This window comes from Neovison vison, chromosome 2, assembly GCF_020171115.1.
Source record: "Neovison vison isolate M4711 chromosome 2, ASM_NN_V1, whole genome shotgun sequence".
NCBI lineage: Eukaryota > Metazoa > Chordata > Mammalia > Carnivora > Mustelidae > Neogale > Neogale vison.
The window spans coordinates 42,794,654-42,811,018 of NC_058092.1; the positions used below are offsets into that span (position 1 = coordinate 42,794,654).

Below are 16,365 nucleotides of genomic sequence, written 5' to 3' on the forward strand. Positions count from 1 at the left end.
GCTTGCGGGGTCGAGAGCTCTCTTATAGACTCTGAAGGAAAAAGGGTATTGGGTATCAGCAAAGAAAGCACAGCTTTGTCAGAGCCACGCTACTTATTTAGGCTTTGATGTCCACAAGGGAGTGCGTTCACTGTCTAAGTCCAGGAAACAGGTGACCACCTGATACCCCTGCCCCACCACACCCCAACAAGTGAGGGAGTTTCTTGGGATGGTGGGCCACTGTAGGCTGTGGATACCGCGGTTCGTGGAGATTGCCCAACCTCTCTACGAACTGACTAAGGGAGGACTCATTATGGTAGAGTGGACAGCTGAGGCAGAAGCATTTCAGGAATTACAGACAGCCTTACTGAGTGCCTCAACACTGGCCATCCCAGATGTTACCAAGCCCTTCCACTTGTATGTGGATGAAAAGGCAGGGGTGGCCAAAGGAGTTTTGACTCAGACTCTGGGGCCTTGGCAAAGACCAGCAGCCTATCTTAGCAAGAAACTAGACCCAGTAGTGGCCGGGTTCCCCCCTTGCCTCTGCATAATTGCTGCCACAGCCCTCCTGGTCAAGGATGCAAGTAAATTGACTTTGGGTCAAAATCTCATCTTGACCACCGGTGGATGACAAATGCCCGAGTGACAGGGTATCAGACCCTGCTCCTCAACAAACCGAAAGTGACTTTCCAGTCCCTGGCGGTGCTAAATCCAGCCACGTTGCTGCCAGAGGAGCTGGCTGACCACCCACACAACAGCAGGGAGGTCCTAACCCAGGTCACAGGAGTAATGCTGGATCTCAGAGACACTCCCCTCCCGGATGCGGAGATGACTCTGTTCACAGATGGGAGTAGCTACATGGTTGATGGAAAGAGGTATGCAGGGGCTGCAGTGGTTTCTCCTGAGCAAGAACTCTGGACGGCAGCCCTGCCACACAGAACCTAGGTGCAAAAAGTGGAGCTGATTGCACTCACCAAGGCACTGCAGATGGCCAAGGTCACTGCAGGCATTACAGTCTGTCTTAAAAAGAGGCCACGAAGGGATCCAAACTGCCCACACTGAGACAGAGACGGAGGTGGAACCACATCCTTACCAACTGGGGGACTTGGTTTGGATACGCTGCCACCAAGTGGGAAACTTAGAGCCTCGCTGGAAGGGACCGTTTACTGTCATCCTGACCACCCTCACAGCAATAAAAGTAGAAGTCATCAGGGCCTGGATTCACGCATGTCACATCAAACGAGCCGAGGACAAGGATGTCCCCCAGAGATGGATGCTGCTGCCAATGGACCCCGCTGATCGAGGACTAAAGCTAAGACTCAAAAAACAATGAGTTCATTGTTGCTCCTATTGTTAAATGCTACTTTTGGGCCCCTGCATTATAAACGCCCTAATGTCATTTGTACAAAAGAGGACACAGAACTGGCTGAAAAGTCAAGGATTTGACTTATCTCCAAAGAAAAGGGGGATACTTAGCCAGAGCGACTCCATCTCAGTTAAACAGTGATTTTGTTGTTTATGCAGTAAAACTTAAACTGACCCTGCCCGACCCCCACCCAGGGGAACTTATTTAAAAGCAAGTCTGGGAAACCAGTAAAATATGGTTGACCAGTCCCTGATAACAGAGCCCAAATACAAGGACGGGTCAGGTCAGGTGGAGATAACAGAGCCCAGAATGCAGGGATGAGTCGGGCCAGGTGGAGACATCCAATCAGTAAAGCACACATACTACCTCCCTAACCACCAAAGAATGTAAACCCCGCCTTTTGGGTGCCAAACCAGGGCACCAATTCTGACCAGAGTGATAGATAGGCTAGTTCAAACAGCTACTATAGGGTAAATTGTAATTCCTTTGGCCACCCATGTGTGACCTAGCATGACTATGCAACTTTCTCTGTGTATTAAAATCTCATTGGCCAGGCTCAACCACATGGCCTTTGCTCTATAAAAGCTAGTCTGTGAGACTGGGGGTCATCGCTCTCTCCGTAAGAGATGGCCCTGACCAGTCGGTTTGATTCTCAATACTGGCATGAAATAAAGCTTTGACCTTCGCTTTGTATCAGTCTCCCTCCTTTGATAATGGACCCTATCAGAACTTGTCAAATTTTAAACCTAGTTACCCTATGACCCTTTTACTTCTCTATAGAGCAAAACTGTCTCCCTCCTTTGATAATGGACCCTATCAGAACTTGTCAAATTTTAAACCTAGTTACCCTATGACCCTTTTACTTCTCTATAGAGCAAAACTGTTCAGAGGTTTTTTTTTTTTTTAAAGGTTTTCAGGTTTTTTTTTTTTAAAGATTTTATTTATTTATTTAACAGAGAGAGAGATCACAAGTAGGCAGAGAGGCAGGCAGAGAGAGAGAGGAGGAAGCAGGCTCCCTGCTGAGCAGAGAGCCTGATGTGGGGCTCAATCCCAGGACCCTGAGATCATGACCTGAGCCAAAGGCAGAGGCTTTAAACCACTGAGCCACCCAGGCGCCCCTGTTCAGAGGTTATTGATCTTACTTTATTTAGTTGGCCATATTTAAGATGCCCCTATTAAAAATACGAATGATAGTTGGTTTACTGATGACAATAGTTTTCATAAAAGGAATAAGAAAAGATGGTAATGCTGTAGTGCTCACTAGCACTTTGCAATTGCCAAAGCCTTAAAAACTAATATTAATACTGATTCCAAAGATGCTTTCCTAGTCCTACATGTCCATGGAGCAATTTGGAAGAAAAGGGGTTTATTATCAAGCCATAACTCCACAGTCCAATAGAGGCCTATAATTATTAACTCTTCTTAAGGCTGTACATCTACCTAAGGAGATAGCTGTAATTCACTTCAAAGGACGTTCAAAGGATATGACCTTAGGAACCAATGAAAGTAATATACGGTTTACACAAGGCCACTGATTTGGGCAAAAAGGCCATGGAGGTGAGAAAAACTTCATGAAGGAAAATTGTCCCTAGGTTTGGACTCCCTTGGTCCCTACAAAGTAATGATGGACTACCTTTTATTACACATTAAAAAGATGGCTCTCCAAAACTTAATAGCTCTTGATATCTTTTTTTTTTTTTTTTTTTTTTTTTTAGCCCTTGATATCTTGACTGTAGTTACAGAAACCCAAAATTGGAGGACTTGTCTCCTAACGGAACCCAGTGGTTATATGGCCACTGTTCCCTGGGTTTTGCTTGGAATCACGGATGCATTATTATTATTTTTTTAAAGATTTTATTTTTTATTTATTTGACAGAGAGAGATCACAAGCAGGCAAAGAGAGAGAGAGGAGGAAGCAGGCTCCCTGCGGAGCAGAGAGCCCGATGCGGGACTCGATCCCAGGACCCTGAGATCATGACCTGAGCCGAAGGCAGCGGCTTAACCCACTGAGCCACCCAGGCGCCCCTCACGGATGCATTATTAAAGCCATTACCAACCTGGCCAACTTTCCAAACTTAAAACAGTGGTGAACTTGTTCTGTCTCATTGATATGACCAACTAACATCCACTTTTGTTCCCCCTTTGGAACTGGAGGACGTTTGGCACATGGAAGCTCTTAAAAAGTACATGGTCAGTCCTAAATGCCCCTCAAAGTAGCCTTTCTCTCTTAAAATGTTATGGTGATACAAATGTGTAAAGCAGCTTTACCAAACAGAATGGTATTGAGTGTTTTAACTGCTACACAAAGTAGAAGTTGTGCTATTGATGGGGTCCGTGGTCAAAGGAGCGAGACTGATACAAAGCGAAGGTCAAGCAAAGCTTTATTTCGCGCCAGCACAAGAATCAAACCGACTGGTCAGCACCATCTCTTACAGAGAGATCGATGACTCCCAGCTTCACAGACTAGCTTTTGTAGCGCAAAGGCCATGTGGTTGAGTCTGGCCAATGAGATCGTCTCCACCTGGCCTGACTCGTCCTTGCATTCTGGACTTTGTCTCCACCTGATTTGATCTGTTCTAGTATTTGGGTTCTGTTATCACCACTTGACCTGACCCATCCTTGTATCTGGGCTCTGTTATCAGGGGCTGGTTGACCATATTTTACCGGTTTCCCAGACTTGCTTCTAAGTAAGTTCCTCTGGAGGGGGTGGGCAGGGTCAGTTTAAGTTTTACTGCATAAACAACAAAATCACTGTTTAACCAAAATGGGATCACTCTGGCTAAGTAGGCCCTTACATTATCACAAAAACAAAATACTATGGTTATGTTCCAGATTATAACAAAATATTTCTTGGGTTCTGACATACTCAAGTTAGCACTTTAAACAGTCCCTCTCTCCTTTAATGATTGATTAAACTCCTGGACTGGAAAAGGGCTTTTTGTCAACTAGCAAAAAACTTAATTTGAGCTTCATTTTCTTTTTGCTACATTAATCATTTTTTTTTTTTTAAGATTTTATTTATTTGACAGAGAGAAATCACAAGTAGATGGAGAGGCAGGCAGAGAGAGAAGGAGGCAGGCTCCCTGCTGAGCAGAGAGCCCGATGCGGGACTCGATCCCAGGACCGTGAGATCATGACCTGAGCCGAAGGCAGCGGCTTAACCCTCTGAGCCACCCAGGCGCCCCTACATTAATCATGTTTTGCTGTTTCTCCCATGTCTCCTCACCTGGCGTCGACTCCTTCACTGCCATAACTTCCACAGATGATCCTTTCCACTTGGGAAGATCACCTGAGCTGTCTCCCCTGGATTCAGCTGCCTCAGTCTTTCCTAACTCCCCTACACGGTCCCCAACTGACCAGTGTTGATCTGAGTAGGTAGGGACAACTCTATGCCCTTGTTCAGCGGGAAGATGTTACAGAAGCTAAGACCTTCCACCTTCCACCTTAAAGATTTAAGGGTCAAAATTGTTCAGGTGGGAATGATGAGGGAACAGAAGGCTGGCTGAGGACAAAGCAAAAGCTGACACCCAGCAGCTTTCTCCCACCCCGGACTCCTGGATGGGACATATGTGACATTCTTTAGGAATCTCCCAACTGTCTTAATGGCTTGCTAAAAAAAAGGGCAGAATGACTTTGGCAATGGCTAGGCCTTTGATATCTGGTATCTTGTAGGTCCTCTTTAGCATATGAAAGTTCTATCAAAACCTCCCTTTTCCTTACTTCCCCCACCCCCATGGTACATAACCTACCACCCCTCACAACCCAGGGGCAGCAGCTCTTCCTTCCCACGGTTCCTGTCCCCATGCCTTAATAAACCGCCATTTTGCACCAAAGATATCTCAAGAATTCTTTCTTGGTCCTTGGCTCCAGACCTCACTCCACAAAACCTCAGGTATATTCTAGAACTTAATCACTCAAAACCCCTGGACACTCTTTCTGCCCAGAGGTCCTGTCCCTGTGCTTTAACAAAACCACCTTTCCCAATTCCTACCAAGAATTCTTTCCTGGCCATAGTCTCCAAACCATGTCACCAGGGATCTGCGGGAACTTTCTGACTCAAAAAGGCACAAACGTCAGCCAGCGTGGGCCTGGAGAGAGCGCAGGGCAACAAGCCCAGCTCCCGCCCCGTCTCTGCTCTGCTCTGGTTCCTCCTCGGTCCGCCCCACTGGCGATTGGCTCGGCTGCCTCGCCCCTCTGGAACCTCGCCAGGACTCGGCCTGTAGGGTTGGAGCCTTTTAATTAAAGTTACTGGGGGTGGAAGCGGTGGTACTGGTGCTGGCGGTGGGTGCCTCGTACTATCCTTGAGCGAGTGCGTTCCCCTCCTTTAAAGCCCCCAGCTCCCGAATGGGGGACTGAAGGGACCTAGGTGACCTCAGTTAGGGTCGGGGCGGCTAGCAGGGTGGTCACCCACCTCCCCAGGCTTCGGAAAGGCTTGGGGAGCCTTGACTGGAAAACCGCAGCTGGGAATCAAATCGTCAAACGCAGTGAGCGGCCCGCCTTCCCCTTACTGGTGTCTTTCCGCTGTCGTGGGCCCCCTGGCCCGCGCCCCCTCGGCGCTCCCCGCGACAGCGCACTTACCTTGGTCGCGGCCGGTGAGGGCGCGCACTTGGATCTCCGGGTCCCCAGTAGCTCCATGGGAGGCGCAGCCGCGGGTGCGAAGGGGTCTCCAGGGGCCTGGAAGGCGCAGGGCGCTGGTCAGGGCGCGCAGCATCTGGGCGCAGGCTGGGAAGGTGCCAAGAGCCCCTCCACTACTCCGTCCACGCCGGAGAGAGCTCGCAGCTGTGTCCCTGGTTTTCGCAACTGCTCCACCTAGGGGCGCACAGCCCAGAGCGGTTCTCCACGCCGCTTGCCTTTTGGAGACTCGGAACCCTGGCTAGGCGAAGCCCACCCAGCTCCGCTGCGTGATTTGGGGCAAGGATACCAACCTCTTAAGGGTCAGTGTTTTAATCAGTAAAGCGGGGATCATAATAATGACTAATGTCAAAGATACAGGGGGAGGCTAGTTAAAGTGAGAACAGGTTTTACTCATTAATAGATAATACACTACAGCAAAAGGGACTGTCCTGTGTGAACTGGACTTCTGTTTCTACAGAGGTGACTGAAAGTTTTGAAGGGAGAAGGAGAGAATATGGAGGTGGGTGAACCGGGCCTGTATAAGAGAGTCCAGGAAGTGAAAAATTATAAAATCATGGAAGGTGTTTGTTTGGCCACGTGAAACCTGTCTGTGTTAGATAATGGAGGCTTATCCAGCCTTAGGCTCCCACAGATTGGGGGTGGAGGGTTGGGTGGCGGGAATGGAGGTTGTCTCCAGGTATTGGCTGGAAGAAGCAGTAAATTCTTTTGGCAGTGTTGACCTTAAAAATAAGTTTTTTTTTGTTTTGTTTTGTTTTTACCAGTAAAAACAAGTTTATTTGGGAATAACGGAGAATTGCAATTTCAGACAAACAAGGCACGGGAAACAATCATAGGCTACTCCAACAGAGAGAGAGGGAATTTTGTGGAGAAGTTGGGAGGGGTTGTTTTGAAACCAAAACCCATTGGAGAAAAGCAAGAGTTCTGGGTAATGAGGTTTTCTCATCCGCTGAGCTGCTGATCTACTGGATTTCTTTTTTTTTTTTTTTTAAAGATTTTATTTATTATTTGACAGAGAGAGATCACAAGTAGGCAGAGAGGCAGGCAGAGAGAGAGAGAGAGGAGGAAGCAGGCTCCCTGCCGAGCAGAGAGCCCGATGCGGGACTCGATCCCAGGACCCTGAGATCATGACCTGAGCCAAAGGCAGCGGCTTAACCCACTGAGCCACCCAGGCGCCCCTGATCTACTGGATTTCTTGAAGGAGATTAAAATATAGCACCTGGGGCGCCTGGGTAGCTCAGTGGGTTAAGCCTCTGCCTTCGGCTCAGGTCATAATGTCAGGGTCCTGGGATTGAGCCCCACATGGGGCTCTCTGCTTAGCGGGGAGCCTGCTTCCCTCTCTCTCTCTGCCTGCCTCTCTGCCTACTTGTGATCTCTCTGTCAAATGAATAAAATCTTAAAAAAAAAAAAAAAGAAAATTGGGTGGCTGGGTCCATGGGTGGCTGGACCCATGGGTGGCTCATGTCTTTAAGAACCTGCCTTTGGCTCAGGTCATGGGATTGAGCCCCACATCCGGCTCCCTGCTCAGCAGGAAGCCTGCTTCTCCCTTTCCGAGTTTCCCTGCTGTATTCCTTCTCTGTCTCTGTCAAATAAATAAATAAAATCTTAAACAAACAAACAACTAATGATGTCTATATGTTGGCTAATTGAGCATAATAAAAATAAAAGGCTAAGAATTAAAATATATATATACACATATATATGTGTATATATATGCCAGTTACAGAAATTAATAAAGAGAAACCTTACCAAAATGCAGTCAGGGGCACCTAGGAGGCTCAGTCATTAAGTGTTGCCTTTGGCTCAGATCATGATCCCAGAGTCCTGGGATGGAGCTCTGATTCAGGCTCCCTGCTCAGTGGGAGGCCTGCTTCTCCCTCTCTCACTCCCCCTGCTTGTATCCCTTTCTCACTGTCTCTCTCTTTCTCTGTGTCAAATAAATAAATAAAATCTTAAAATAAGTAAAATAAAATAATAAAATGCAGTCAGGAGGCGAGAAGCAGGGGTGGGGGGAGCTCTGGTGCCATACCACCGGAAATCAGTTACAGAAAGAACTGTCAGTTATAGACCCACGAAGAGAGGACATACATATATTTTTTTAAAGATTTTATTTATTTATTTGACAGAGACAGAGAACACAAGGAGGAATGGCAGAGAGAGAGAGAGAGAGAGAAGGAGAAGTAGGCTCCCTGCTGAGCAAGGAGCCCTATGTGGGGCTCCATCCCAGGACCCAGCCGAAGGCAGATGCTTAACTGACTGAGCCACTCAGGTGCCACTGAAAACCATCCTAATATCCACCAACAGGTGGTTAAATAAAGTATGGTACATCCATAAATTGAACACTAGGCAATTATGAAAAAAAAAACAAGCAACTTTTTATGCACTGATATAATCTAAAAAATCTATTTTATGAAAAATTCAAGATGTGAAATAGCATGTAAAGAAAGCTAAAGTTTGTATTATACAGGGGGATAACATTACTCAAGTGTGCATATATGTATTTGGTTGTAGTTACATAAAATATTTCTAGGATGGGGAGAGGAACTGGGAAACTGGGAATAGGGGTAGGAGGGAGAATTTTGACAGTTTGACCTTTTATACTTTTGAATCTTAATTCATGTGTTGAGTATTATCTACTCCAAAAATAATTAAAGTGAAAACAGAACACACTGACAAAAATAAAAGACATGATATAGCAAAAATAAAAACAAAATACACAAGGGCACCTGGGTAGCTCAGTGCATTGAGCATCTGTCTGTCTTTGGCTCAGGTCATGATCTCAGGGTCCTGGGGTCCTGGGATCAAGCCCCATGTCTGACTCCCTGCTCAGTGGTGAGTCTGCATCTCCCTCTGCCTCTCCCCCGATCTCATGCTCCCACTCGCTCACTCTCTCTCTCTCAAATAGTCTTAAAAAAATAATACACAAAGTCAAAACATTCAAACGTACAGATGAGTGTAAAATTAAAAGATAAAACACCCATCCCCCATACTGTATGCATTATTTATTTATTTATTTATTTGAGAGAGAGAGACAGTGAGAGAGAGCATGAGCGAGGAGAAGGTCAGAGAGCGAAGCAGACTCCCCATGGAGCTGGGAGCCTGATGTGGGACTCGATCCCGGGACTCCAGGATCACGCCCTGAGCCGAAGGCAGTCGTCCAACCAACTGAGCCACCCAGGCGTCCCCATACTGTATGCATTTAAAAGAATGTTTATTGCATTTTATCCAGCATTTCTGGGTGTTTCTTGGCAGGAAAAGCTTTTTTTTTTTATTTAATATTTTATTTATTTATTTGACAGAGAGAGATCACAAGTAGGCAGAGAGGCAGGCAGAGAGAGAGAGAGGAGTAAGCAGGCTCCCTGCTGAGCAGAGAGCCCGATGCGGGACTCGATCCCAGGACCCTGAGATCATGACCTGAGCCAAAGGCAGAGGCTTAACCCACTGAGCCACCCAGGCGCCCAGGAAAAGCTTTTTTTAAAGATTTATTTGAGAGAGAGATTGTGTGTGTGGTGGGGTGCTGGGGGAAAGAGGGAGATGGAGAGAGAATCCTCAAGCAGACTCCCCACTGAGCATGGAGCCCAACATGGTGCTCAATTCCAGGACCCTGGGATCATGACACAAGCCAAAACCAAGAGCCAGCAGTTCAATCAACTCCCAGGTGCCTTGGCAGAATTTTTCGATTATTTAGTCCTCCACACTGAAAATGGAAATGTTCTTCCCAATCTTTTCAGCATTAACAGCAACTTTTAATATCTTACTAGTCCCTCTCTACTTCCATGGACATCTATTTTTTTTTCTTATGAAATAGTAAAAATTAATTTTATTCAATTTCATCTCATGAGTACATATATTTTTAATATTCTGTGTGACAAAATGGGAAGTACACATCAAGCACTTCTGCTATAAGCCAAAGTATAATAGTTGATCCCAGAAAAAACCCGTGTGCCTGTTTGAGTTACCAGCTGAGCTAGCCACATAGATTATAGAATGCCATTTTCACTTGAATGAACAGCTAACAAACTACAGTTATTCAGACGTGGGTGTTTCACAAACATTTTCTCAAATATGTAAAAAAAATGGTGAGTCTGTTCCTTTAACAAAACAACAACAGCAACAAAAAAAAGGTGAGTCTTTCCCTTCAACAAAACAACTGACAGTACTTTTTGGCCAAATGAAAACTTGTTTCTACTACCTTAAGTTTAGTAGCTTAAACTTTTTTCCAAAAAATTAGATAGGTGATGATATTAACAAATGTGATTTTCTTGATATTGTACAATGACATTCTACTTGATATTACATTATGAAATTTGAAATGTCGACATTTGGAAGATTTGGTTAACGCAGTGAGCCAACATTTTCCAAATGACCAATGCCTAATGTAATAAAATTATACATGGGTAAAATATCGGAACAAAGAGCAAGATAAATCAATGGATTTTAATGTAACAGTACAAAAGTTCACCAATATGGTTTCAGAAGTCACACTGTACATTCCTTTCAAGAAACTACCACTCACTAAGTTTTTGGTATAGTATCAAAAAAAGAATGTCCACAGTTATTTGAAAAGGCAATTAAAATCTGTGTTAGACCAGACTGTCTTCATATACACAAAAGATACAACAGTTTGGTTGCTGAAGCAGAAATGAGAGTCTGGCTATTTTCTTTTCTTTTCTTTTTTTTATGATTTTATTTATTTGACACACAGAGATCACAAGTAGGCAGAGAGGCAGGGGTAAGCAGGCTCCCTGCTGAGCAGAGAGTCTGATGTGGGGCTGGATCCCAGGACCCTGAGATCATGACCCGAGCCGAAGGCAGTGGCTTAACCCACTGAGCCCCCCAGGTGCTCTAGTCTGGCTATTTTCTATCAAGCCAGATATTGAACGGATTTGAGACAATGTAAAATAATGCTACTCTTCCTACCAATTTTTTGGGAGAAAGGCCTAGCTATTTTTCATTAAAATATATATATTTTAAGATTTGATTTATTCATTTGACAGGCAGAGATTACGAGTAGGCAGGGGGGGGGGAACAGGCTCCCCGCTGAGCAAAGAGCCTGATGCGGGGCTCGATTCCAGGACCTAAGCAGAGGCAGAGGTTTAACCCACTGAGCCACCCAGGTGTCCCTAAAATATTATTTATATTCAGAAGTAACAGGTTACTTTTTAAAAAGATTTATTTTATTTAGAGAGAGAGAGCAAGTACACAAGTGTGAGGAAGGGTAGAAGGAGAGAATCTTTTTTTTTAAATTAATTTATTTATTTGACAGACAGAGATCACAAGTAGGCAGAGAGGCAGGCAGAGAGAGGGAGGAAGAAGCAGGCTCCCTGCTGAGTGGAGAGCCTGATGTAGGGCTTGATCCCAGACCATGACCTGAGCCAAAAGCAGAGGCTTTAACCCACTGAGCCACTCAGGCGCCCCAAAAAGGTAAGAATCTTAAGCAGACTCTCTGCTGAGCGTGGAGCCCAACATGGGGCTGGATCTCAAAACCCATGAGATCATGACCAAGAATTGGATGCTTAACTAACTGAGCCACCCAGGCCCCCCAAGTTTACTTTTATTCTTAAATAACTGGTAAGTGAATGTTTTAAGATTTCCTCAGCTTTGGGGCACCTGGGTGGCTCAGAGAGTTAAAGCCTCTGCCTTTGGCTGGGGTCTTGGTCCCAGGGCCCTGGGATCGAGCCCCGAATCGGGCTCTCTGCTCAGCAGGGAGCCTGCTTCCCTTTCTCTCTCTCCGCCTGCCTCTCTGCCACTTGTGATCTCTGCCTGTCAAATAAATAAATAAAATCTTTATAAAAGAAAAAAAGATTTTCTTACCTTTAATTTCTGATATGGTAAATATCATAGATATAATATACACAAAACTCTGAGGTAAAAGCATACAGGTGTCCTGAGGCACCTGGGTTACTCTGTTGGTTATGCGACTGCCTTCAGCTCAGGTCATGATCCCCCGGTCCTGGGATCCAGTCCTGCATCTGCCACGCCCCCAACCCCAGCTTGAGAGGTGGGGGCAGGCTGTTTCTCCCTCTCCCTCTATCTGCTACTCCCCCTGCTTGTGCTCTCTCCCTCTGTCAAATAAATAAATGAAATCTTTTAAAAAGAGAGAATAAAGGTGTCCTGAGATAAATACTTGAGAACTGTTGTTCTGTAGCAATATTACATTGGAAATGATCTTTCCACAAGGCAAACTGCAACTGACATTTAATAGTACCTCTGAAGTACAATAGGCAAAGACATTTTTTTTCCAATTTATTTATTTTCAGAAAAACAGTATTCATTATTTTTTCACCACACCCAGTGCTCCATGCAAGCTGTGCCCTCTATAATACCCATCACCTGGGACCCCAACCTCCCACCCCCCCGCCACTTCAAACCCCTCAGATTGTTTTTCAGAGTCCATAGTCTCTCATGGTTCATCTCCCCAATTTACCCAAAAGCACATACCCTCCCCAATGTCCATAACCCTACCCCCCTTCTCCCAACCCGGCAAAGACATTTTTTAAAGTACCTTTCAGACTGTTTAATTAAACAAAAATTTTCCCACACTACATTAAGTGGATACAAGGAGTAAATTTCTGGGACAGTGGTGAAATGAAAAAAATGATCTGGATTCTAGCACAGACCCTAACAGTCTGTCTAGACATTAGTCCTCCTATCTTCAAAATGAGATCACAGCAGCCTATTTTTTGTTTTCAATGGTCAATTCTATGATTAGATTCAGGGAACCCTAAATAGTGGCCCACAGGAGGCTTCTGGCCATCTGGTTGTCAAACTGATTGGCTGTCATGGTTTTAGAGAAGTGTCCCAGGAAAAAAAATCAGTTGGAGCGGAGTGAGCTTTCCCTTCAAAAGGGGAATTGATTTTCAGGTACTGCCAATCCAACCCAGATATTTGCAGATACTTTCATTTGCAGCGTGTGGAATGAAGGACCTCTGAAACACACTTCAAATCTCAAACTCTGTAATTTAGCCACAGAGACAAGAGTCTGGGATTCTTTCTCACTCTACCACTTGCCGGCTGTTTGATTTGGGGCAAGTTAACTTCTTTGAGCTTCAGTTTCTTCATTTGCAAAACAGGGTAACACCACTGACCTCAAAGGGCTGTTAAGAAACCTAACCAGGTGTTGCTTCACCGCGCTTACGGGGTTCCTGGGCCTGAAGAGTACTAATTATTAACATCCAAGCTCAGAAAGAGAGCATGCCCTCTTCTTCCCCACCTACCTTATCAACTCCGTTTTCCCAACAGGTGACACCTGCACTCCCCAGGATGACAGCTTACCCCCATACCAACTCCCAGATTTTACAGTTCCACATCCGACGAACACACAAGATCCCCCTTCAGACTTCTAGCTCTCCTTTCCACTTTTTTTTTTTAAGATTTTATTTATTTATTTGACAGATAGATCATAAGTAGGCAGAGAGGCAAGCAGAGAGAGTAAGGGAAGCAGGCTCCCTGCTGAGCAGAGAGTCCGATGTGGGGCTTGATCCCAGGACCCTGGGATCATGACCTGAGCCGAAGGCAGAGGCTTTAACCCACTGAGCCACCCAGGCGCCCATCTCCTTTCCACTTTAAACCTCTTCTGAGCGCCCCCCTGCCCCCGCATGTACCGGGTTCCTACACACACCAACACAGCTCTGCTCTGCACAGTGGCCAAACCACTGACCACTCCCCCTAGCCTCTTCTTCCCATCCCGGACCAGTAAGGCTCCCGACCAGAGACCACCCTGGGTCTGGCAGGGGTAGCCCAGGCTCCCTAGCATAGGATTCCGTCCAAGGGAGCCTCCCTCAGGAGGGACGGGAGAATAACTGCCCGAGCCACTTCCATCCCTAGAGGCGGGGTTTCGGGTGCTCGAACCGGAATCAGACCCTACAGTGTTTGCAGTTCCCCTGGTTACTGCCGTGTTGCGGACCAGTGGCGGTGGAGCCTTGCGGGCTGATCCCGCCCCTAAAGGGCGTGACGTCACCCCTGAGCTCAGGAACTCCTCTGATCTCTAGGTTCAATCCGCGGCGGGGTTGTTGTGCGTAAGCGCGACTGGCGGCCCTTAGTGTCTTGGTGCGCAGGCGCCTGGGGAGTTGCAAACTGAAGTAGTAAAGGGTATACTGGTGGTGTTGTTGGACGAGGTGGCCCTGAAGGAGCTTGATGGCCTTTGTCTGCACTTGCTGTGGAGCTTTGTATTGACGGGAATGCCTCCCTTCCCGCTGCCTTTGGGGCCCAACACGCAGGAGTCCCTGTGTTGGGCCCCTGCCACGCAGCAGGGCGTCAGCTTCTATAAAGAGCCTCGGGAGCGACCCGACCTCCAGCTCTAAAGCAGGTCAGCCTCCTGACCCTGAGGCGGGCGGGCGGGCTCAGAGTCCGGTATTTTGGACTTCTGTTTTGAAACCAACGTCCAGTGGACAGCGAGCATTTGTTCCATAATAATTAATCTGGACCTTGTCACTTGTTCTATTGGATTGGTGACCCTGGCTTATCGGCCAGTCACATTGCTGTCTTTATTGGCTAATCCGAGTTTCAGGAAAGAACTTCACACTTAGTAAAAGCTTCTTCAGTGCCCTGCTTTAGGCTAGGGATAGGCAGGAAAGGGGGAGATTCTCTGAGCAGCTGGGGATTTTACTAAATTGACCTAGTCCTAGCCCAGTAGTTCTTTACCTAATGCAGTGAGGGCTTAGAATCACCTGTAGAATCTTTCTAAATATTGATGCCTAGGCTCTTCTCCCAGAGGCTCTGATTCAGTAGGATATGGGGTCCGGATGTGGACGTTTTGAACGTATGGCAATTTTTATTGGAGGTGGTATGGTGGATATAATCCACATAACTTCTATAACGCTTTTTGAAATAGTGAATATAGCCTGTGAACTCGAGGTCCATTTGGTTCAATTTCCCTCCTGGTATAAGGCTGTCTCCTGCAGTATCCCTGACACCGGCCAGCATCAGTTTGAACACGTCCCTTCCCCCAGAGACAGGGGACTCAGCCCCCGCAGAGGCAGCATGTTCAGCTTCAGAACACCTTCACTTGCCATAAGTTCTTCCTTTGATCTTTCCTTATAGCTACCCTGGTTTCCCCTCCTGCCCAATGGCTCCTCAGCCAAGGAGTTTCTGCTGAATGAACGGTCATAGGAACAATTATAGGAGGTTTCCTAGAGGGAGTGAACTTCCAGCTGTTCTGATGCTTTATGCCACAGAGATTTGTAAGAGGCTCTTATCAAAGACCCGTAGGGCAGGAAGGCACCTTTTTATACACACACACACACACACACACACACACACACACACACACACACAGCTTTCTCTTTCTGTAGTAGTTATGTTCTAAAAGTTGCTGTGAACATTAAATTAGTGAATACTGAGCCATTGCACATAGGAAAAATATAGGGTTAGACTTCTGCAAGCCTCTGGTTTTGTCAACCTATCAATACATAACATTTCTTGTTTTATGTTTCTCTTTAAAGGCACATTATTTAATATATATTGTTGATTCATTAACATTGAACTCAAGGCCAATAGCACTGTAACTCATGTCTGAACTAAGTTTATCCAACACCTGTTTTCTTTGTAAGGCATATCATACCTCCTTTTTTTTCTTTTTAGCAATTAACTATCTTGGTTTAATTAATCATATTTCATAGAAGCTGAAAACACTCATTTCTCTTCTATATGAATAACCCAAAGACTATAAATTACAAGGTGCAGAATATTGTATAAAAGAATTCTCATAAAAACTGGCTCTTTTCAAGCCCCACATGGGCCTCTCCACTCGGCAGGGAGCTGCCCCCCCACCCCCACATACTTGTGATCTCTCTCTCTGTGTCAAATAAATAAATATTAAAAAAAACCTGGCTCTTTTTCTTCATGGGGCAACAACTGTAATTTCCTCTGACTTATACAGCATCTGTCTGAATGCATATTCTTCTTTGCGACGATCTAAATTTAGGTAAGTACAAATCACAGCAAAAATTAAAGTTTCATCTTTAATGAAATGACTTTCAAAATAACATCTATTTCCATGACACCAATACTACAGTTTTCAGCGTCACAGTAAGATATACAGAATTACATCTGTAATTAATATGAATGCCAACATTTCAAGCAATAATTTGTTACATGGCAAACAAAATCAAGAAAGCAACCATCAAACAAAAGAGACCCATAGCTTCAGACAAGGCAAATTCCAGGATAGCATGTGACAACAGCTGCTACTTCAGTCAAAGTTTTCTGGCATAACCGATGACTAGGCTGCCAAAGAATACCAGCACCAGAAACAGACGCTCCACTGTTGCAGCACCTGCATCAATAAATTTGGCTGCAGTATCAAAGTTTCTGCTAATCTGAAACTAGTCTTAAATGCCTTTGGATCATTGAGACACACCATTCTGGGCCCCATCAAATACCGTAGA

The 16,365-nt window shown here is 45.6% G+C and overlaps 1 protein-coding gene across 4 annotated transcripts in view; it reads right to left on the bottom strand.

Moving 5' to 3' along the window:
- ECHDC2 (enoyl-CoA hydratase domain containing 2) overlaps nucleotides 1-6,299 on the bottom strand; it is a 32,226-nt gene extending 25,927 nt beyond the window's left edge. For 3 of the 4 annotated variants that reach the window (XM_044238255.1, XM_044238254.1, XM_044238253.1), the window contains exon 1: nucleotides 5,924-6,263. In XM_044238255.1, the coding sequence (XP_044094190.1) occupies nucleotides 5,924-6,056 (133 nt within the window). In that variant the 5' untranslated portion in view covers nucleotides 6,057-6,263. The other variant, XM_044238256.1, reaches the window with a different exon arrangement.
- Nucleotides 6,300-16,365: the final 10,066 nt, after the last annotated feature.